Source organism: Melospiza melodia, chromosome Z, assembly GCF_035770615.1.
Source record: "Melospiza melodia melodia isolate bMelMel2 chromosome Z, bMelMel2.pri, whole genome shotgun sequence".
Taxonomy (NCBI): Eukaryota; Metazoa; Chordata; class Aves; order Passeriformes; family Passerellidae; genus Melospiza; species Melospiza melodia.
In genome coordinates, this window is record NC_086226.1 from 56,498,853 (window position 1) to 56,524,102 (window position 25,250).

Sequence of the window (25,250 nt, forward strand, 5' to 3'; positions counted from 1 at the left end):
TAAAATAGTTGGAAAGGACTTAAAGAGATTGTGTAGTTTAGCTGCCTGACCACTTCAGGGCCGACTAGCAGTTAAAGCCCAATGTGAATGGCACTGTCCAGGTGCATTGACAGGCACAGAACATCCACCACATTTCTGGGAAGACTGTGACAGTGTTTCACCATTCTCTCAATAGGAAGGTGCTTCCTGATGTCCAGAGCAGAGAGATCAGTGCCTCCCTCTCCATGTCCCCTGCCCAGGGAGCTGTACAGAGCAATGAGGTCACCCCTGAGCCTCCTTCTCTCCAGCCCAGACAGACCCAGAGCCCGCAGCCCCTCCTCACAGCATGTGCCTTCCAGCCTTCCACCAGCTCTGCTGTCCTCCTCCGGACCATTCCAGGACCTCCTTCCCACCCTTCTCAGAGCGTGGGGCCCAGCCCTGCACACAGGACTCAGGGTGAGGGCAGCAGGGCTGAATCCAGCAGGATGATCCCAATCCCAGCTGGTGATGCTGTGTCTGCTGCCCCCCGGGATGGGGTTTGCCCTCCTGGCTGCCCGGGCACACACTGCTGGCTCACCCTGAGCTGCTGCCCACCAGCACCCCCAGAGCCCTTTGGCAGGCTGCTCCACACACACTCCTCTCCCAGCTTATACTCGTGCCCAGCCTTACTGCATGCCAGGGGCAGAATCTGGATTTGTTCTTGTTTAATTTCATGCCACTGATAATTACCCAATGCTCCAATCTATTTCAGATCCCTCTGCAAGGCTCTTGTGCCTTGAGAGAGTCAGCAGCACCTCTCAGTTTGGTATGATTGGCACACTTGCTAATGGTGCTTTCAAGTCCTGCATCCAGATCATGGATAAAGTTGTTGACCAGAACTGGTCCTACAGTGAATTCCTGAGGAATACCACTGGTGATTGCTCACGGGGCAGATGTAGCCCCACAAACTAAAACCCCTGAAGTTCTGACATTCAGCTGGTTTTCCATCCACTGTGAACCTGATCATCAAAACAGCTTGTCCAGAAGAACACTTTGAGAGACAGCATCAAAAATCTTACCAAAATCATACTAAATATTACTAAATTCAAGAAAAGCCTTACCCACCACATTCCTTTCATCCACTAGGCAAGTAACCCTATTCTAGATGGGTATCAAATTAATTAGGCAGGACTTTCCTTTTATAATCCCACAATGACTATGCCTGGTGATTGCATTGTCCTTGAAATAACTTTTAATAGCACTCAGTTTGATTTGACAGCCATCCAGTCAAAACACTTGTCCTCTGGATTAATTCAGCAGTGTAGAATTACTGTGCATCCTTTTCCCTGTTGCTGCCTCTTACATGCCATATTGGATATTGCAGAGCTGCTCACAGGCTCTGGAAAGAAAGAATTTTTTTTATCATTGCAGGCTTCCTAAAGCCCAGTGTGTACTTTACATTCTGAGATTTCTTTTTATCTTCTTGCAAATTTCCAAAGAAACCAAAGACACAAAACACTCACTGAAAGCATGAAAATACACTGTGAACAAGATGGAAATAAAGCAAATTATAATTTTATTAATAAGTATAATTATTGGTGAACTTTAAGATTATGTCAAAATGGTAATATAAATTTCTTAGAGCCTATATGAGGCCCACAAAAGCTTTTACTTCAGGCTTTAAGTAACCACGTTTCTCTTGGAGGAAAATGTTAATTCCTGTGCTTTCAGCAAATCTGTCGCCTTTCTTACAATTTCATTTAATGCTCATCATTAACAGCTGCTGTGTATAAATATTTACTCTATTTTGTTAGCATGGTATCCAAGGAAATGATGTCTTTGTGATAGTACATTCAGGTTTTATGTCCTTCCTCTCCCCCACTAAAAACTTTTGAAATTGCTGGCCAATTTTTCTGAAGGAGTAGAGGTCTTGGAAAATTCCTTAGCAAGGTCATGAAAACAGGCAGCTGGAGGGAGGACAAAGACTAACCAGACATGAAACTAAGCTCACTCAAGGCTCATGAGCAGAGAAAACCATACTGTGCTGTAACCACTACGTTTTACTTATGTATTCCTCTCTTCATATTTTACTGGTGCCATATTAGCTCCAACAACCGATTGTCTCTTTCTCATTTAATATCCAAGGTCTACAAAAAAGTGAAAAGAGCAGGCTGAGCCCAGACAGACTTGGCTGGAGTCTTTGGAAGACATTTACACACACCCAAATTCAATCAAAATTTCACGGGTGAAACATCCAAAAATCTCATCTCCAAAGGTGATATACTCCAGTGATTCACTAAGAAACTCTTTTGCTGTCTTTGTAATAACAAAAGGGTTTTGGTACATTGGAGCAGAAACACCATAAGGAATCAGTATCTAAAATAAAAAAAAAAAATTATAACAACAGTGTAATGCCATCTAATACTTACATAAGGCACTCTGCAGAATCCCACAGGATCTGACATATTCTAACTGATGTTTGCAATGGATTAGGGCACTATATGGAATCAGTGATAGTACTATGGTGAAATAAGGAAACAAGCTGCATATAGAGGGAGACAAAAATATTGTAGAGTCACCCAGCAGTTCACTGAGGACAGCTACACAACACAGATTTAGACATCTCAAACATTCTTGAAGAATTTGCTAAAATGAAGGCTAATATGGCAAGATGCAGCAACACCTGTATGATATTTCCCTTTGCCTTATACTCTGCTTGCAGTGGTTGTAGAAGTGCTTATAAAAGCCTAGACAGAATATAACCAAACAAAACAAAACAAAACATTAGCATAGGAAGCTCAGTGCTTTCACTATCCTCAGAAATAAGTGTGAACATGTCCTTGGCACAAATGGCCTAGCATTGTACAATCTAAAGCCCAGGGCATTGGTGGGAAGCACAGAAATGAAGTTTTCAAGATACAGTTTCTGCTGGTACACCTGGGCGAGGCTGACTCTTTCTCTGCACCAGGAAAGATGGAACCTGGCACTGTCCTGAGCTGGACATGCAACAAGTGTTACTGTAGACTGCACTGGAAGCTTCGGCACTTTAATGAAAAAGTAGAGTCCCACTTATTCTAGCTATTGTTTCATGTGGCTCTGTGCTCTGGATGATCCCTACTGTGCCAGTCGGACACTTGCACTTGTTGTTTCTTTTGCAATGAAAAGTGGAGCAAAATGAAACTCGTGCCTTCAGTATTTAGCTAGTAGCATAACCTACAGATAAATGTTTCAAAGTATTTCTGAATTTGAAGGAAAGTTTTAGCTTCAATCTTTTAGATTTATTTTTTTCTCCACACCATGAAGAGTATGCACATACTAATTTTGTGCAAATGTTGAGATTCTTTCAAGAGAGATTTTAGGAGTTAGATCTTTGAGAAATAGTCAGACACCTGATGAGGTTGAATTGCTCCTCTGTAATGAAAAATATAAAAGTAAAGAAAAAAAAAGAGACTGTTTTCCAAACCCATCATTTGATAGTCTTAAAACTGTAATGTCAACACTGTCATGATATTGCATGATATAATGTTGACAAGTAAAATAATTTCCCTCCAGAGGACTAAAAAAATATTACAAATGAACTAACAAAAACAAACACCAAGCCAAAACAAAAGAAACATCAAAGTCAAAAGATACCTGAGAATGTAAAAAGACAAGTAGACAACATAACCCTACTAATGTACTATATTATTTGGAAATAATGTTAAGTAAACATTTTTAAGGAACTAAAATTGTCTGGTTTTAATGAAGTTCAAATTTGGAGCAATGAGGGATTTATATAAAAGGAGAAAAAGGAAATAGAAAACTATATATTCTTACCAAGAATAGCTCTTTTTTTTTTTTTTTTTTTTTTTTGCCAATCTAAACTTTAGCTACATTTAAGAAAATATCATTAGAATTTTTCATTTGAAGGAAACCTGAGCTGATCAAGTTACTTTTGGAGTTTTACTCAAAATCATTCATTCCTCACTTTTGTGAGTTCATGGATTCAAATCCAGAGCAAAAATTTAGGTGAAATCTATGAAGTTAGGCAACTCACCAGTCACCTACCAGAAATTTTATCCTTGGTTCCATAAGCAAAACCTAGCACTTTTGTGCATCTACAGTTTTAAATAAACTACATAAATGAGCCTAGTAAAATTCATAACTTTCCAGAATGAAGACAAATTGTGAGCACAGGTATAATACTATTTAATCAAAGGCAAAATCATTCCAAGGATCAGACATACCCTGAGCTGACTTCATTTACAGTGTTTCACTCATTTTTGGTTGTCAGGTATTGCTAATTTACATTACTTCATTATTTCAATGGAGCAATGCTATTTATAATCTGACCATTTGTTATACTGATACAATGCTTTGATAAACACTTAATGGGGATTTCTTCATAAAGCAATGTGAAAGATTTACCTTAGTAGCTGAGTACGTTGTATATAATGGACAAGGGAAAGTACTCAGACCAGAGGACAGATTCAGAATTAGAACTTTCTGACTGAAATTTAATTTAAACAGTTACATTCTGTTTACACTTTACAGAATTATAGTAAAAGTATAGTAGTATATTTCTGTATGAGCAGAAAACAATTTTTTCCCCAGAAGGCATAGGTCTCCTATTATACTGTCAAATGTGCCTTCAAAAGACCCCCTTTTTACCGTTTAGTTTGGTCTAAACCAGACAGGAGTAATGTCATAAGTGAAAATTGAATGCCTGCTGCAATCAGAACCATGGGGACATTGTACATGCAATTGTACAGACAAAAAAGTCTGTCATCAGAGGAAAGTTTTTATTCTCCTAAATAATTGGCAGATCCCCTTTGCTCTTTAGCCAGCACATTCTTTTAACTGCTCCATGGATCTGTTGGTTTAGCTTCCCCATTCACAACTCCCTGTACACATCACTGAAACCCAATGCATTTAGCAACAACAAGGAAAAACAAAACAAAACAAAATGAAAATTAAACAATAAGAATTTTTTTTTTTGCCAAAACTAAAAGCATGTACTGGCCTCTAAAATGCAGTATTTAACAATATTTTCTAGAAAATCCACCCAAAAAGCCAAACTTCTAGTTTAAGGACCCCATGTCTAAAATACACATAGTACAAAAAGAGGACAGAGATCCTTAATTGCACAGCTGAATTAATGTCTCTGATTAGTAATATGGGTATTTCCAGAGCTTGAAAAGCATTATTCCAAGCCAAACTACCACTCTTAGAAGAATAGATAATATATTCAAATGCTGTTTCTTGCTTTGTTAGGCCCATCACATCCTATTCTATTTCTGCCACACATTTTTAACTGGGGACAGATACATATTTTGTTTTCTTCTCTGTTCTACAATTGACTGACAATTTGTGGGAGTTCCTATACATATAATCATAAAGCAATAACAGAAGTAGAAGATATCTTACTGATTGATAGACTGTTAATGAAGTTAATGAAAAATCCTAACGACCACTAAAGGCGTTGAAGGTAGAAGCTTAACACAGTTCAAAGTTATAGAAAAAATACCTTGCTTGCATCTGTTTCAAAACAATTTTTGTCAACTATATGACAAGTATTTTAAGAATTCTTTCAATTCCTCATCTTCCTGACAGCATTTTTGAACTGATTTTATTTTAATAACAAGTTTTTTCACTTGATCAAGCCATATATATACAGCTCAAATAGCTAAAATATGGCACATTCCACATTTTGGAAAATATTTTAGAAATGCTTGTGGCCTGAAAATCATCTGAGTTATTGAAAAACTCCAAAGGTTATCCTTCTAAGCAGTGAGAGAGTCTTAGGTTTATCGAAAGCTAAACAGTTTCTGAATTTCATAATTCTTCAACATGGAATCATAACTGCAAGGAGAAAGTCAACTCCATGTTCTTTTTGCATTTTCACTTCTGCCTCTGGCTGGATCAGAAATTGCAGAAAATCAGGAAAATATATAATTTTTTTCCTGCAACCAGAAAGAGCTTTAGGATCTTTTTTAGTGCTAATTATTTTATTATTTTTTCATTCTTATTTTAGCAATAGACTTAACCATGAATCTGATTTTTAAAGTGAAATTAGATTCATTTTTCAGATAAGAAATCAGCTTTTCTTCGCGCTTTTGAAGGGTATTATTGATAGGAAGCCCAAGTACCAGGAAGAAGTTATACTAACACTATGAATTGTGTCAGGACAGCAGTGTGACCTAACTTGAAAAGGGCAGAAGTGAAAAGTAGTGCAAATTAATGGCACAGTTTAATAGAATACTTGTTATTTCCTGATATTTTTTTCAGTAGTGTTATTGTGCTCAAGAGGATAGTAGGAGCAGTGTGGGGTTGACAAGGCTGAAAACACAGTCAGTCGCATCAGCTTGGATGAAGAGGAATTTCCAAATAAACACGGGAAAAGGTCTTTCTTTTGCAGTGCTGAAAATCCCACTGACATCTGTGGGAGCCAGGATACCTGGACCTCAGGCATTACACTGCAAGAAATGGTGAACGGGATCTAGCAGGAATCCAGACAGGGAGGGGAAAGGAAATCCAAAAAGATTTAAAGATTATTTGAACCTAACCATGAGGAATGCTGGTTAGGAGAATACTTTCTTCTCTGTAATTTGGAGAAAAGTGAATATTCGTGGAACACTGAAAAGGATGTGGTTGCAGCAGTGGGGTAAGCAATGCCCAGGCACTGCAAAAACAAAAGAGGTTGATTTTGAAATATAGGTAACGTGGGAAATGACAAAAAGAAAAACCTCCTGTATCCAGATCAAGAGGGTACAGAATGGCATATATATATAGCATTCAGATATTGCAGATATTTCTGTTCTTTTGATACAGAAATAGAATAGATACTATATCCTGTGAGCAGAAATGTCACAAAGCTACTTACAGAATTTGCTTCCACTGACTGGTATTACATGATTTATTATCTTAAGTCATTAAGCAGCAGTACAAATTTGGGATGTAAATTTTGAAAGCCAGAGAGGGACAAACATCTGCTGTTAATTTTCATGTCATTTTTAGAAAGACATGAAAGGCATGAAAGTCAAGGTTGAGATCTTCTGCTCATGTTCATGTTAACATGCTGCTTGCAAACAGCAGAGCAATACAAATCTTAATCAGAGTTGAAAAGCATGAAATACTAAATGTTCTTGGAGGGGAAGGAGCTGACCAAAATTAGCACTAAGGGGTAACAATACTGAATCAGGAGACTGATTCTGGAGTTTCTGTCCTGCATTGAAACAAAAATATGTTGGCAAAAGAGAATTGTGACCAAAAAAAATGTACGGTGCTAAAATTCAAACTGCAGATTTACCTGTCTTGAAAATGTTAATTCTGATGGAAATCTCCCTGCATACCAAAACAAAAATGATTTGTGAAATGTTTTAAGTGTTTCAGCTGTAGTGCAAGGATCTGTTTCAACTGAGAAATTGTGTTAAGAATTTTCCAGTCAGTTCTGATCAAAATATTTCACAGGTAATAGAAACAGGTGGGTTCCTTAAATTAACACTGACAGTCCTGCTGAAAATCACTGTCTGCCGATGAATTAAATTATAATACATAGAAAAGCTAGTAATGCACTTTTTAATGAATTACATTACAGCCCCAGAACAGATAGGAAGTTGTCACATATCTACCTGGAACAGAAATAATTTGCAGTTGACAAGGTCCAGCAGGAAGCAACAAAACAGTAAACTCATCCTAAAACAAGAGTTTGACAGAAGCAGCCTGCCTGAGATTCTGTGATTTGGAAGAGAAGATGACACAAAAACTGAATGAATCCTGAGAGAGGTGCTAGGAAGATACACACTTAGAAATTCTGGCCTTTTCATTGCAAGTGATATAAAGGCAAATAACAATAAGGCAATGGAGTACTTGATCACATCCTTAATCCTGTCACTCAATTCAACCACTGTAAATTAATTCCTCCACAAAGTAAACAGCACTTAAATGAGGTTTCTTTTTTCTCTCTTTTTTCTTTCTTTTCTTTTTTTTTTTAATTTGTTTGTTTGTTTGTTTGTTTCCATATACCTAAGCAATATGTCTCAAAGAAGCTAAGTTTTAATAACACTAACAAGAACCCAATATTTTCAGCTGTGGCTGTGAATGGACTGGACTCCATTACACTACAAACCAGCAGGGAGTCAGGGGGTCTGCTAATCCCTGTTCCAACAAGGCCAGCTGCACTCTCCCCTCTATCACTGGATGCTTCCTGCAATTTAGTTGAAAACTACCATTCTTCTTCTCTTTCAAGCTCTTCCAAGCATTAAACCCAAATCAAAATATGCTTTTTCAGGCCCAGCTCGTTTCCAACCCAACTGAACAGTTAACACTTGCTTGTAGCAGGGGCAAAATCTGTGCCTTGTTCAATGAATTACCATTCCTCATTGTTACATTTGAAGATGAAATCTACAGAATAATCCTAATTCTTCTATGTTTGGTCCATTAAGGAAATGGCATGGAATAGGATTGTGAAGCATTCCAACATTGCTAACTAGTCAGGGAAAATACAATGTTAAGAATCAAATCTAGACAAAGTGCATAGTTCATCTAATTAAACAAAGTGCTTCTCTTCAAGACTCACAAGATCGTGAGCTACATGTGAGGAGAAACACTGTTTAGCATTAAGTTTTGTTTTCACTGAGGTCACTGATACTGAGGGAACAGAAAAACAGACCGTTGCTAAAGCTGTTTGTGTATTGCTGTTGTTTCATTTCTTTCACTATTAAAAGGATGACGTTCTTCCTTAACCTTCCAAAACCCCATCTTTTCACTGTTGCTTCATGAGTCATACCAGATAATGAGCCACAGACTCATTATGTATATTTTATTTTAAGCATTGGCTAACAAGTTGTTACAACACATCATTTATACAATGGTCTGTTAAATACACCACAGCTATAAAATACTTGTCAATTAACAGACCTTAATGACTGACCCAGAACAGCAGTATCCAAGTCCTTCAGATCTTTTTCAATGTTCTTGTATACTGAATTTTTAGTGAAATCAGCTTGTATAACCTTCACCTTTTGATCTGTGGCCAGCTCTGTAACTAAAGAAAAACCCAAAACCAAAGACCAACCAGCCAAGAAAACCTCAGTTTGCATCTACAGAGAAAGAGGGGGAGCTGTAATAATTAATGGGAGAAACAACCAGATGTCTTGCTAAGTAATGTCCATCATACATCAAGCAATTTTTTCAACATTCTTACTCTAAGAAATAATACAACACAAGCATAACACTCCCACTCTACCCAGCTGTTTTCAGGAAAATGGCCTGGCAAATATAGGAAGGATTCAATCAATGGAATTTTTCTTACATGACCTAAACAACATTAGGTCTTGTAAGAAGACCTTTAGTCCTTCAGTAAGGTAAAGCAAAACAAATTCAGAAATAAGACACACAGGACTTTTTCCCCTTGTTATCATAATATTTATAGATGAACACTGTCAGCATACATTAAACAAATGAATGTGGATGCCAGATCCCCTACACAAGCACAGCTTTGCAGAACAGTTTGAAATAATTTTGATGGATAAGATAAGCATTTTAACAAGTGGAACTTATCTTTTTACACAAGAGGAGGGGTACACAAGGATGGATGGGATGCAGCACTTTTTGTATTATTTTTGAAAAATTCCTTGCCTATTTTAACATTTGTCCTCTCATAGTCTGAACCTTTCTTGGGATTTTGCAGCACTGAAAGGCATTTTAGGGAGGCTATAGCTTAAATTTTACAAGGTCAATTAGAAGGGAAAGGGAAATGTGTGTGATTTTTCCAATGTCATTTCTATGCAGGAAGGGAGCCCAGCTGTACATTGCCATTTTTTTCAGGAGTTGGTTTATTGCTGTTCATATTTTCAATGTAGTTTCATGAGGAAAAGAAGTAGAAACTCTTATTTACTCATTTTTAAAGGCAAGGCTCTCCTTTAAAAGGGCTCAATAAGGTCTCCTCTAACAAGATGTTCACATTGTAAATTTTTGCTACTAAACCTGCTTTCAAGTTTTATGGGCAACCTGAAATCCAGATGAAGTTTGCTGAAAAAGTGACAGGCAAAGCTTGAAAATGTCAATAGAGTATCAGATTGCAGGCTCTCTGCAAGTGGCAGGAATTCAGGTGCATACTCATGGCAAAAATTGTGCATGGCTTTTGGCAAAATGTCTCTTGCTGGCCTGTATTCTGATTTTATCATACAGAAGACAGAGAGCATTGCCTTGAATCGGAATCAGACTTGCTCAATTATTACCCAGAAATTTTGTTTCATCCATTGGTGCTCATTCACTAAGAAGAGGCCCTGTGCCAGCTCCTGTGGGAGAGCAAGGATGCAGAAAGCTGGCTTTGGGTCCAGCAGATCAATTTGCAACAAATCAGAACCTCTGTTTGAGTGGAGGATGAGATAAACTTGCTCCCTTCCAGTTGTTCCTCTTTGCCCCTCAAAGCTCTTCGCAAACTGCAAGTTTTGAACACCTTACAATACTCAAGTAATGAAGTCTAAGGAAACAGCAAGCACACTGACTGCAGATCTGAAATCTGTGCTGCATCTTGTGTGCAGTTTTAGAGGACATCTGTCTCCATGACAGAAGAAAGGAGGAAGGACTGCCCTTTTTCTTGCCCTCTTTCTAAGCTGCAGTTCTGTGTATGAAAGGGACAAAACATCCTTTGAACCTTCAACCTATAAAAGCAACTCTAGTGGCAAATGACCCCGTCATGGTCCCAGGCTGGGCGAATGGTGAAACTATAAATAAAAGGACATTGTGAGTGTAAATGCAGTGAGTGGGAAAGAACAGAGCAACAGCTGGAGCAGACACCTACAGTGACCTTCTGTTTGAAGAGCTCTATAAACAAAACGAGATGGTCTTAAAAAGTATAGTGATGTTGTGGCCATCCTTCTCGTGGGCAATCAGAAGGGCAGCCAAAACTAGAGTAACATAAAAATGAGGATCAAACAAGCCATTTGGACTTTCTCTGCAACTCCTTGTCTGTACAGAACTGTATGGCTGCAACCAGCACTGTCAGCCAACAAACAAGTACTCCAGATGGCTTTCCTCCATCTCTTATAAGAATAAACCAATATATTAAAAAACAATAAAACTCTCATGCTGACAAATGAATTACCCAGGGATAGCTCTTCAGAAAATTATAGCAATTCTGCAAAGGAGAGAGCCAAAAAACAATTTCCAACGTTTCTTATGTCTCTCCCTCCCTATGACAGATTTATGATAGTCTTTGAAGATTCAAGCCATTACATCTCTGTTTAAAAGTCCTAAGTGTCCTAGAGTAAAAAGCCTAGCTTTTCAAACACCAGGACAGTTTATTGTCTTTTTTCTTCTTTAAAATTTTTTATTCTATTTTATTTTGAATCATGGAGTAAAAACTAATTTAAGGAAAATTAAAAGTGGAACCAACTTGGTTAGTTCAATGTGTTATAAGATGTATTTCTTAGACTTTTACATCTAACTTCTTCTGGCCTTAGACCACTTGGGAATCTGCTGTCAGATAGGATAATGTGCTGCTTTTTGAAATTTACCGAAAAGATAATAAATCAGAATGAAGTATGAAGTTGTTTAGTATATACAGCATTCCAGAATCACTCCCCTCCTATTTAGATAGTTTAGAGAGTTACAAAAATGTTCTGAAAATCAATGTAGCAAAATGAATGCCCAAGAACTGATCTTGAAAGGCCTTCTTGAAGTACTACAGCAACATTTGAATATAAAGAGAGAAGCACTAAATCTTAGGCAGTGTTCATATTCAGTGGAAATTTACAGATAGGAGAGTAAATTGAGGAGTTTACCTTAAGGGACCAGCAAGACACAACAGACAGTTTTAAATGTCCTTTTAGGTTGCAGAAAGGCTTGTGAGATGAGTTGTTTTATGCTAGTCAGTGAACTCACTATGTTACCTGCTTATTTCTTGGAGCAGGCAGGACAAGAGGCAGAGGACACAGCAGAGCAGATTGGAAACTCAGCCTATAGCAGGGAGGACAGCTGAATGAATTAGCATCTTCACAGGTCTTTGTGGGAGTAAGGTATATTTTGTCCTGGGCTGTGTGGGTTCCTTTTTTATTCACTACTTAATTCTATAGTAGCCGACATAATTTCTGTATAGTTTCCTGCATCACCAAATCCAAATTCATTAACTGTGTTCTCTGCTAATCTAAAGTGCTACAGCTGTATTTTTATTGTATCTGAGGATGACATACCTTATTTTTCATTTAAAAAATACTTGTTTCTACTAAAAAAACACAAAAACAAACAAACAAAAAACCACCACCAAAAAAAAAAAAAAAAAAAAACCACAAACCAACCCCAAAACAACCAATCAGAACAAATAAAAAAATAAAATCAAACCCTACAAACCCCAACCACACTTGTGCTGAGGAATTTTGTATCTTGCAGAAGTGGATTTTTTTGTTTGTTTGTTTGTTTATTTGACTTTAACAACAGTATGGTACAGATCCTTAACATATAAATGGATCCTAAGGGAGTATTTTGCAAACAGGACCTAGCTCTGCCTGTACAGCTTGCTCAGGAAATGTAAGCAGAAGAAATGAAACAGGACTGCAATTAGTAGCATTCCATAATTTCTCATCCCCTGGTATTGTGGCTTGATCAATGTTTCACAGCCACAGTACTGAATGTGTTAAATGAGCAGTATACCTGTGCTAATGATTCTGTCTGCCCTCTGTAACACCTACTTTGGTATTTTTTATCTAATTTTAAAAGAGCTTTCCAGTCTGAATTAATGGAAATCTGGTTTTCAATTCCAGTGTGTCTTTGGAGAAATGTTTTTCTTACTGTGGATTTCTGCCGGCTCCAGCTCTGAGTGCTGTTCTCAGGCACACCTGTGGCTGACAGAACTTGGAAAGCCAAACATTGAGATGTCTTTAATTACCCACAGTTTAGACTCCTTTAATTTATAGCACTCAGTATCCAAACAGATGTGGCAGTATAATTAGGCAAATAATACAGTCAGTTTGAAAATGGAGCAAGTCACTGTATTTTGCTCTCTTTCCTTTTGTTCATGCCATCTATCTGTTATTATTATAATTTCCAACCTGACACAATAAATAACAAATGACTCACTCTGGACTTCAGCTAAAACCTGCTGAAAACAATTGAAACACTTCACTGGGATTTGTCACCTATTTCAGCAAGTTGCGGGAAAGGCTATGACCACAACCAGGTGGAACACTGTCTAAATCTCATCAGTGTAGCCTGACTTCTGGGGTCACACAACACATCTCCCCACACCTTGGATTACATGGATAACACTGCTGCTGTCAGTGAAGCTTGGAGCTGTCACTGAGCAATTGAAAGGCCATGGATGTGTGCAGAAGGTGTAGGAGTGTTTGCAGGACAGGCAAGTCCTTCATTGCATGCTGCTACACAGTGCAGAGCAGTATGGCCTCAGTCAGGAAAGTGTCCAGTGGGTGGCCTTGTACTCAGTCAAAGTGTGGAAGAATTTACAGCTGTCCTCGTCAAATACCCCTTTCTTTCCAAAGGAAAACAAGCCTATCCAGCCCCACCAAAAAAAAAAAAAAAAAAAAAAAAAAGAGAGGCACATTGGATAGAAAATTTCTGAGTCCATTCCTTGATTTTGGTAGCTGCAGGTTGAAAATCTGCAGACTTTTTCACACAAGTCTGCCACGTCCCATACAGATGTGCTGCTCTCTTAGTTAACTTCCCTGGACCTGATGATACTCTGCTGGACTCAGCTGCTAAGCCTTCTTAAGGGAAAGTCTTTCCAACTTGTATAGATATAGTCTTGGGTTGACACATACTTTTAAACATGTAAATCAAGGAGTCTGCTGGATAGAAACCATGTATAGAAAAAGAGACAGTGGAAAGAATGATTTTCATTCTAGCAATCTGTAAAGTTAATGGAGGATAAAAACTCATTTGACTCCTAAATAAATTCTAACTGTCAATCTTAAAGTATTTATACAAGACATTCACCAGGATTAATGGTTAATTTCCTTTGAAGAAAAGAAAGGGAACATTAATTCTAAAAGCACTCTATTTAACTGTTTCATCAAGAGCCAAATGTAATTTGAAAGCCTTAAAAAACCAACCAACCAACCCACCAACCAACCAAAAAACAAACCTGGTACTTTGATTTTGTTTTTAGTCCTCCTCTGCTCTGTTCCAAGAACTACTTTAAAGGTAACCTATTTATCTGTATTTACAGATTTTTGAGGGCAGTTAAAGGCAGTAAAGAACACACATTCTTTTTTTTTAGCCCATTACACTCTTCAAAAGTAAGTATATATTTTAGAGTGATCCATGTCTAGAAGAACTCAAGGGACAGAGTAATATAAAGATGTTCTTAGTATTGGAGAAATACTTGGAGGTACAGCTGTAGCAATATCCAGCAGCCTGCTGTGCTAGATAACAAGGGAAAAGATTTGCAGTTCCCTGTAAAGCCAGCCTGGTAAATGGGAGGATAATTTTGAGACAAATGCTTACCAAATTCATTTTTTCAAAAGTTCTCCTTATCATCACTATAGTTAATTCACCTCTTGCCAGGTACAAAAGAGGAATATAAAATTGTTAAGAAATAGTAAGACAACAAGGATCTTTCAATTTTTTACAGTTTTGCAAAAACAGTAATAATGAATTTTTAAATTGTTTTCATTCACCTGTCACTTGCCTAATGGATAAACAATAGAAGTTAAAATCAGGCCAAAAAATAATCAGTCTTCTAGAGACTTCCAGAATATTTCCTTCACTGCATAATTTTGGACCTTTACAAAAAAATATACTGGACAACAATCAAATCCCAATAATATGAAAAAATAAAAATAATTTGAGCCAAATTCAAATAAATGAAAGCCTGCAGGGAGTGAAAATCACATGGAATTTCTCAGAAACACAGTTTTAGTTTTAGTTTTAGTTTTATTTCTATTTCGGAGCCTAGTCATGCTGCTGGCTTTCCAGTCATTTTGTAGCATCACCTTCCAGCATCATTTTTTTTCCTGAGGAAGTACATTAAGCCTATTGAATTGAAGGCCCAACAGCTAGAAAAGATTTGGACTTTAATAATTTTCACTGAATATAAATTAGATCTGATGCAGGTTTGATGGATAAATTTTAACTGTTTTTTTCTTATTTTTTAATTAGATGCAAATTTAAAAGAACTAAATATTAAAAAATCAAAGGAAAAAAAGGTGAATTATAGACATAAACAGTCAAAATAGAGTCACAAAAATGTACATGCACAAAGACTTTTGCAATAGCTGGAATTCTATAGCTGTAAACACTATTTAATGTAACGATCCATTTATGGTCAGTTTCATGTAACCATGTGCAGAACAAACATAGAATGGTTTTCTCCTGATTTTCTGAGGCCCCCCCATTCCCATCAGATTTTTAGGCAAAGTCAGAGAAAGGGCCATGGCCCCATTTTTTGAAATGAAGTTATTAACAATTGTCAGCTGAGCTGAGTTTATAAAGAAAGATAAAACTAAAACTAGAAAAATGCCTGCGAAAGAAAGGAGAAAAAGAGCTAAATTAGCCATCTCAAAACATAAAGTTTGTATCATCTGAAAGAACTTTCTGATTTGCTTAGAAGAAGAAATGACTGCCAAAGACCACCCACTGAAGGTCTATTCATTTCTATAGCTGACTCACTGCAACACTTTCTTCTTAAATTATTTGAGGAAACAGTTTGTCCTGTTGGGTTCTCATGAGGCAATGCAGAGAATGTTAAGAAATAAGGACCTTTGCTCAAAAATTTTCTCCATCAAGAATACAAGGGGATATCGCCCTGCTAAAGGCATCAGCCACAACCATTTGCATTTTCAGCCTTTCTCACAATTCTGTATTGCGTAGATCCTCTAACATAATTGATCAGGGCTCCAAGGGCACCTGCACAGACTGGGGTGCTTTGGGTTTTCAGAAGTCTGCTTTAAGTACTCCACTTGAAGCTCTCAAGTAGAGAACTATAATTGCCTACACACTGGTAGATTTTCCATTGTCTGTAAGGAATTTGACTCAAGGCATTTTCAGTCAGAGATATGGTCTCTGTTTCCAGGGTCCTTCCAGTTGCTCCTTTCTGTCATTTGGGGGTGTTTGCACAGGGATTGTTTAGACTTTTGCATCATCAGACCCAAGACAAATTGCCAGCCATGTAATACACAAAATAAAAAAAAGTTCTGCTTCACTGGGTTTCTCAGTATCATACATTTTTCACTGTATGTCATTTGATAAAAAAACCCCTCCTAAAACCTAACTATAAAATTATTCTTACTGCTAAGGTTGCATTGTATTTCACCTAAAAGCACATATTTAGAGCAACCTTATAAAAGTGTTACCTATCAGTGAGAGGAACCTCTCTTGTTGCTGTGCACCAGGCTAACCAGAAGTCAAGGCAAAGGAAGTCTCTAGTCTCTTTTGATTAGTCTCTGACTAGTCTCTTTTGCTTCCTCATCCACATAGAAAATGTGTATCCTTTCCAGAAACAGGTTTTGTAGAACATTGTAATTACCATGAGATACAAACAGACCCTCGAGCAAACAAACCAATTTTGCTTAGAATTCCCTGGCCATTTGCAGGAAAGGTTAAACCTGGCTTAATATTTCAAATGATGGTAACTTTTAGTGTTGATGTCTTTAGCACAAAGAATTTTCCTAATATACAAAGGCTTTGACGTTAAAGAATGGTGCTTCCCTTCTCAGTAAAGAATTAGCACTGGCTCCCAGCCAGTGTGTAATGGGAAGCTGCATATGTTAGGAAATCCTGACTCCCAGTGGCAAAGGACTAAAATGCTTCTGAGACTCAGTCTGCCTAAATGTAAGAAAATTATTAACAACATCAGCCACTAAGAATCATGACAACTAAGCATTTAGAAATAGGGCTAATGATAAAGAAAATTCAAGCACACTGGGATCTCAAAAGTGCATGATTGAAAGTTCAAACCTACATTAAACAAGTATTACATCCCTCTGCATTTTCTAGCATGTGTTTACAGCTCAGTCTGAATTGATTTTTTAAACAATAAAGTTTTGTGAAAGGCGAGATAGGTTTAAATTCAAACCATGACTGCTTCTGCATGTGACTGCTACATTTACCTTGAGAAATTCCTTATATTCTACACGGGTTATTAGATGTAATAATTTGAAATTCTTATTAATGCTTTGTGGAATCTGTAGCTGCCTACAGTAATCTTCAACTTCCTAGAGAAGAGACTCTTCCCTAGGACTGTACTGATACGATCCATGTTTCACCTTTTGTCTTTCTTTAACTGGGATTCAGAACTGTAGGGTCCCTACAAATCAAAAAGTCATTCATTCTGATTCAAATATTTCAACCCTGGTTTTGTTCCAGCAGACCAGAATGCTCTGAGATGACAGAGCAGGATGATCTAGCAATTTTCTGGCTAGCTCTGCATGATCTGTGCAATGCAAGGACAATAGCAGTATTTCCAGGAATAAATCCAAGATCAAGTGGAGAAAATAGAATACTTTGCAACCAGGACAGGAAAATTAAGATCATATTTAACAGATATTATACTGCTGGTAATACTACCCAGAATTTCAGGACAAGAAACAAATATTTAAGATTTAAGGAGCTGTTAAATTAGGAAATGTATTAATTTTAAATGAATGTGGTCTGTCTCAAAATGGTCTGCTGAAGCACTGACTGAACACAAGCACTGGCCTAACTTATAAGAGAATGATGAACTATTAACAGTAGCAAGAATGGTGACCACATGAGCCAAAACACACCCTGCTTATGCCCTGACATCACATGAGAAGTGTGAAGAGGCCAAGCCACAAATCTCAGAGTATGCCACGGCCTTGTCTATAAACCCAGTATGTCTGAGGTGCTATGTCAGTAACAGGTGGTAAAGCACATCTGTAGTTACTACACCACAAAAGCAGAACAAACAATACTACATCAGTACCTGAAATGCTAGTTCTTGAGTAGAGATGTGACAGACTAGCAGCAGACTCACAGATGACTTACTTTTCTTTCTTCTTGGAAGTCTGGTGAGTTTAAACCCTACAAGCCCAAGAACTCATGGACCAAGTGTAACAGAAGCCTGGCTTTTCAAGTACATACAGCAAACTAGATCCAAAATTCCAGTACTCTGACATCACAGCAATCTGTTAAAAGGTCAGGGTCTTCATTTTCAAGGTCAGTCATTCAAAACAACTGATCTACTCAAAATACATGTAGAGCCTTCAGGGAAGCCTGGATAATCATTCAGAAGAGGATAAACTTGAGTTCCACATTTGCCTCTCAAACAAGGTTGTGAAACAAAAGGTCTGAGTCCTGGCATCAACGATGTAGTGTTCTGAGACCTCACGGCTGCCAGGTTCTTCATACAGACCCAGGCAGCTTTTGAGCTTAAGAGACTTTGTGGAGTCCTGTATCTAGGCATAAACCCTGGAAATAGGAGTATGGAACCTGTAGATACTGTAATCTGTCTCTGGACCTCTGCCTGCTGAGTTTTATCCAATGAACCACTCACTGGGATCTCTACATAAAACTAAACACAGGAAACCTCATTCCACCAGCCTTCCAAAACACAAAACCAGCTCTCCTAAGAATCTTGTAGCATATGCTACAAAGTGTGGAGTCCTTAAATTAGTTGTGTCCCATGCCTGAGCTGAGGGCATCAGAAAGAAATTCATCACTTGACATCAGAACTCAAACTCTATAAGACTGTGTCCATCATACAAGGCTTGCCTTCACACCAGCACATAATGCCAGAGGAACCTACACCAGAAGAATATCAGAAAATTTTGCATCCTGACATCAGAGCAGCAAGACAGCAGTGCTGAGCCAGAGCCTCTGAAGACATACAAATATTAAAACAGCAGGATCAGATTTATTTATCTACAAGCCACACACAAGTGTGTGCTTGTACTTCAGCCAGCAAGATGATGCGCCAAACTATGAGTTCGTGTCGTGTGGGCTTGGGATCTATCCCACAGAGCAGTAGCTGAGCGCAGCTTCAATCAAAGGGACCACCTGGAGAGGATGGTACATCTCAGCATGGAGAAAGGTGACTTTCAGTCATCCCACAAACGCCAAAAATAATGAACAAATGTTCCACAGAATCTATCCGGCTCTAGCCAAGTTTAAAAGAAGGACAGCAGTGGGTTTACTTTTTCTTATGGCATAATGCAGCCATTCGCATGTTATAGCTGGCCATTTAATGGGATTTATTCTTGCGTAACCCATACAGCCCAGACAAAGCAGAACAATGACAAGCTCCAATCTAGACATTTACAGGTTCTTGCGGCCTTCGCATGGATAAAATATCACACAGAAAATTAGTTCCGCTTCATAAACAGAGGACTTCACCCAGAGACATGATAAAAATGTTTGATACCTGCTCCCCCTGTATTGATCCCATCTCATTTCCCTTGACCTATATATTCATCAGACCCATCCCATTTACTAATTAATACTGCAACTTAGTGAGTAGACAGGAAATAGCATTTTCCCTTCTCTCACATGGGTTTTTTTCACAACTATGCCAAACGTTAAACTCTAATACCTGGTATTTGTCTCTAATACCTGGTATTTGTCTTTGAGTGTTCTACATTCAATGTTCTTTCAAAAGTAGTTATTGTATGGCCATTCCCAACAATGGCAGTCATAATGGCAGTCTAGGTGTTTAAACAATGCATAATGAAAATACTAGTGCAGAAACCTTCTAAATCAATTCAAATTTTTTTTCTTTTCCTGTGAAATACATTTTATAATCTATGAGCAGAAGGCATCGCATCTAAGCTCTTGCATGTTACAGGATGTTCTTTGCCACCCAGTCACCTCAACCCTGAAGACAGCAACTCTTGATTCATTGCTGTTTAGCTTCTAGAAAGGGAGGCACTTTAGAAAGAAGACACCAAGGAGAAAATATACTGCTCAGTCACAATCAATAATAGCAGGGCTGGTACAACACAATACAAGGCCAGCCTGCCCTCAGCGCTGACCATCATGGGTTAATGCAAAGTACTGCTGCAGTGACTCTGCACAGCAGCAGCTACAGGGACAGCACAAAGACCCTCTTCCTCCTGCAGCCTCCTAGAGCTCCTGATTCTAAATTAAACCATTTGGATTACTTATACTTTCCATAACTTGTAGTTTATATTAATTTTTACAAGTTTCTCCCTTATTGGTTATTTCAGATAAAACTTTCAGTATGTGTTTGCAAGTGTAAAGGCTACAAAATTACATTTTGTGTGTTAATACTGGACCAGCTCATTGCAGATTAGCTGTGAAACTGGTAGAAAAGGGACAATTTAGGAGACCTCCTTCTCTGGACAGACAATAGGCCCTCTTTTGAATCACCCATTTTAGTTCCCTGATTTGATGAGACCACTGAGCCGCAAATGACCTTCCTCTGAAATGCACCACTGGTTTCCTTTCAGAATCTGATTAAAGCTATTCTGGTTCTACATGAGAGAAAGATTAGGACCATGTTTGTCACAGTAACTTTGAATTCTAGAATAATTTTACTAATTTGAAGACACTGATGAAGGGATAGCAATTGTCATTTTGTTAAGGTAAAACAAAAGGTAGGCAATCTATTTTACCCGAAGGAATATGCTTTTCCAATCCCATCTCATGCTCCTGTGACAACTGGAGAAAGCAAAAACGATACAGATTACATTTGGATCTCTGAATTTCTGAATTGTTCAATCTTCATCATCTGCATTTCCTGAATTATACAACCTAAATGTCTCAATTGAAGAATAGAACCAGTCTCCTAATATTTTTCCTTGTGACCAATGCATCTCTTATTTCATTCAGTACTTTTTGTCATTAAAGCAAATCTCTCCCCAAGGTAGTCCATACAAGGTAGTCCATACAAGGTAGTAATAGCTACAGGAGGTAGCTATTACTCTCATTTTCAGTGATGTCCATAAGCAACAAGTCAATTGCTGAAGAGCCGGCAGAATTTTCTTCCATGTATGTATTTTCACAAGTTCTGTTTTGCAAGCTTTGAATTTATATGCTGGTGGCAGAATGGTAGGAGATAAAGACCACCTGAAACTGATACAACAATTTCTCACACAAGACTTCTGTCTGTAAGGAAAGATCACATCAAACTTGCCACCACCTATAAAATGCTCTTTCTTCAGAGCTGTACTATTCTGTTTACTTTTGGATTTAGTCTTACTATGAAAATAAACAAATCCTGGCATTTGTAAAGTACCCTGAACTTTAAACACTATGCATATAAATAAAAAGAGGAACTACAAAAATAAAAATTCTTAACACCTTAGAAATAGAGAAGAAATAACCAAAGCAGTTCCAAGGTAAACCTGGTAAGTTTTAGAGCAAATGAAAAACTAGTCAATATAAAAAAAATGTGGATTAAGGACTTTTGTGTCGACAGAGATATAGAAAGCAAAGTGGTTTTGAATGGTTAGGTGTTGCCAACAGAAGAACATTTATTCTCTGATTTCTCTGATTTCACAGGGAAATGAGATCCCAATAAAGGAGCGGTGGGTATTAAGTTTCCTAACAGATCTGTAGATGAAAAGTGAAGAGTCTGTTGAGAAACAAGCTTCCACATGCTGTGGCAACTCAGCATATCACTCTGGATGTCCAGAGTTACCGAGACAACCCTTGGGGGGCTCGGAAACCCTGGAATGTTGCCAGAAGCGCCTGGTGGTTGGACTTTGACCCTGCAAGGGATGTGCCACCTGTTTGAGGACAAGAGAGTCACTTGGGAATGAATGGTGTAAGAATGAAGTATTTACAGGGTGAAAATATAGATTTTGGGATTTTGGTACAGGGGGGTTATGGAAACAAGATGGAGGAATCAGGGTGTGTCTTGTCCTTCTTCTTTCCTCTTCTTGTCATCCATTTTCTGTGGTGATGTTGGCACTTTGGGATTGGTCCTTGGTCACTTGCTAATATGAATGAAAGGTATTGGGAAATAAAGGTAAATATGATGTATGTAGTCTTTAGTATAAAAATAGACAACCGCCCAGCAGGAGGGCAGAGTGCCCTTGGCTGCCTTGCTGGTCAGACCTCTGTTGGGCTGAAAGAAAATTTTGTAGGTAAGAAATAATAAACAATTCGAAAACTGAAAATCTGAAGAGTCCAGACTTGTCCTTTGAAGCACGGGCTGTCCCAAGGCCATCCTACGCATGACCATGCAGAGACGAACAGCCAGGGCGGTCAACATGCCAACTTTAATTTTCATGATTTTCAGAATCTCATGTGCCACATGATAACACAAATTATCTGAGCCTTATGAATTTTACTGGGGCCAGAAGACTTTGTTTATAGAAACACAGCATAAAGGTTCATTGAAAGAAACAAGTCTTCCAACCTGAAGTGAAAAGAAAGATTCTACACAGCAAGTTCCACATGCTGTTCCTCATCTCATACACAGAAGGGAGGTCTTTGCCTCACTTAAGTTAAAATGAGCCCTATGCACTGCCTTAGAAGTGTGTGGTATTCAGGCAGGTCTTCTACAGGAATGGATTTATTTTATTAATCCACTAGAAGATGTGGTAGTTAAACATATATTTAATAGTTAATTATATATTTAATTGATGTATTTTATGTATTTATAATTTTGTATATTTTGTCCCATCAATTCTAATGCAGGAAGAAGGAATCAAATACAAGTCTACTGTTCAGGTAATTTCTTAACAACAAGCTGCCATCAGCAACACTGGCAGCCAAGGAACTCAGGAGCTGTTCATCCCTGCTTTATACTTATCATCCAATGAGCTTAAGAAACACATGAATAATCAACAGGAAGAAGCAGATGCTTGTTAAACTCTGTGTAATTCTACAAGAATGCATACTATCTTAGAAAACACTGCCAACTTGCAGCTTTTGAAGATTTTAGACTAAAGTAAATTTAGTTCATTAATGGTATCATTAAGGATAGGTCAGCAATTTGGAAAAGAACACACTAGAATGACATCAGCAGGAACAAGAGAAGTTGCTTTGAAGATTGGAGCACATATGCTAGACATAAACTAGCAGCTTCACAGACCAGAAAACTGAGGATCTGGGCAATGCCACTAAAATAAAAGCATTTGCAGTAGAGAGAAAACAGCAGAAGTAGCAACAAGGAAAGAATTCACAGCTACTCACCAGGGTGTGAACTGTTACCAGTCTGACCAGTTTTCTATTCTCCCCAAGCACACAAAATCTTCAAGTTCATAAACCCAAAGCTTTAGGAGAAAAGAAAAAGGAACCAAGCAAACCATATATATCAGAAACTGTGTTTCATTCTGAAGGAACAGGGTAGAAAAAATACAAGGAAAACCATTCCTGATTAGTTATGTAACTATCCACCACCCAATTACAAGCAGAAAGTGAAGCAATTTCCTTTACCTGCCCATTCTCCCATTGACTGAAAGAAAATCTAAGGCAAAGAACTTCAGACATATGGAAAAGTCTCTCATGAATCTGATGCATTTTATCAGAGTACAGAAACAGATCAGAGCCCCAACAAGACTGAGTAGCTGATGCTGGAACACTTCCATGGTGAGAGAAGGTAGTAAGCTTGTATGAATAAGACACTCTCTACATGGAAAATGCCTCCTTCCAGCCCACTGTTAGTCTCTGAGCCTTGGAAGAGAATTTAGAGGATGAATCAAGTCACAGGATTTCATTTTCCAGGAAATGTCCAGGATATAGATTAGCATAACATCACTACATTATACCCACTTTTGTAAACTATTGAGAAAATCCAAACTAAACAATGATTTCTGATGTTGGCCTCAGGGGAAAGGTTTCACTTCTTTTCTGGAAACTACATAAACCAAAAAAACTAATTTTATTGCCATCGTTTACCATTTATAGAGACCAGAGATGTATCTAAACCAAACCCTTAAAAAAGAATACCCCAAATAGAGATCAACACTACTTCTTACAGTGAAGAGTTAAATTGTGGCCTAGAGGTTTTCAGGACAAAGTCACACTGGAACCAGAAAAAAAGATTTATCATGTTACATTACTGACACCTTCAGATAGAAACCCATAATTGTGCAGCTGCTTTTCAAGATAATGCCTGAATCACAAGGAAGGTAATACTAGCTTATCTGTAACAAGAAGATAAAAAATCATTACTGTCTTAGCTTAACAACAAACCAGTTTCCTCACACTAAAGCGGTCTTAATTTTCCTCTCAGGGCTAACCTCATAAGTAAGCCAGACCAAACAAATAAAAAAGGTTTGAATATTACATTTAGAAAAGTATTTACAATCAATCACGAATAACCCAAAAAATCACTCACTGTTCAAGGAAGACTTTAAATTTGAAGAGGCATCACTATTTTCTACATGTAAAAATAATGCTGAATACCTCTTTTAAAATAATGCCCCCAAAATTTAAAATAATTCCTTCTATTTAATGATGGAATCAAAACACAATCTTCCACAGCTGTCAGTCTTCTATTCTGGACTTCCATGTTTCCATTTTCTTTTCCTGTGGTTGGTAATGAGTCTCAGATAGGTCTACAGAGTCACGGGCCCAATATAAGTAAATTAGGTCAAGATAATGAGAAGAAAATTAATAAATTCTTAAGTATGTGAAGAATTGTTCAGTCTAAGTGTTTTTTTTCTGAGGTAAGTTCTTTTTTGCCTCTCTGACTTCCACAGGAATCACTGCAAAAAATTTACACAGTCAATAGGTAGGAAGCCGCTTGGGTGATCACATTTCTTCATTAATCTCACTTCACTACAGTGCTAAAAAAAGCCCCACAAAATTTAGAGCATGAACAGATCAATGCACAGGACAACTTTTTTTTCTGGTCCAGTAAAGATTTTTCTTTGTATGTTTCCTTGTAAATATACCCTGGCACCTGTAATGGTATGAATGCCATATTTAAAACCTTAAGTTCATTAATATGAAATCTGTAGAAAAGTAAGCAGCTGTATCCTAAAAAATCAGTTTTAGGTTTCTATCTTAGTAAGACACAATTATTGATGTTCTGGATGAAACAGCCATACAATTTCCTAAATTCTAATATGATAGTTGTGTCTGGTTGAGCCCATATTGCCAGAATTTTAATCAGCAAATTTACTGAAATCAACAGTATCTCAGACATAGAGGAAAACAGAAAGTGACTGAAGCTGAATTTCTTTGTGAAAGTATACAAGCAATTGCAAGTACTTCTAGATAGTATCTATTTCTTGTTATTCCTAGATTTATTTTTTAAATTATTCCGAGTAACATTGTCATAAAGACTACCATTATCAGGTCTGTATTTCAGGTGAAAAATCTAAGTCTGAAGCACTTCAAAAACATTCTATGAACAAGAAATTAAAATCACTTCACTATGGTACAGAACGAGCTAAAGAAACTACTTGAAGTACACTAGA

At 37.7% G+C, this 25,250-nt stretch overlaps 2 protein-coding genes across 8 annotated transcripts in view; both read right to left on the minus strand.

The window, feature by feature from the left end:
* Positions 1-25,250, minus strand: part of SLC35D2 (solute carrier family 35 member D2) — a 62,794-nt gene that overhangs the window by 14,304 nt on the left and 23,240 nt on the right. The window lies entirely within an intron of this gene.
* HSD17B3 (hydroxysteroid 17-beta dehydrogenase 3) lies at positions 1,563-24,819 on the minus strand. The gene is given in 10 exon segments (XM_063180700.1): positions 1,563-2,334; positions 2,642-2,694; positions 4,074-4,086; positions 4,366-4,447; positions 8,323-8,425; positions 8,870-8,983; positions 14,391-14,462; positions 20,488-20,532; positions 23,260-23,324; positions 23,326-24,819. Coding segments are annotated over 10 exon segments (798 nt in total). The 5' UTR covers positions 23,412-24,819; the 3' UTR covers positions 1,563-2,169.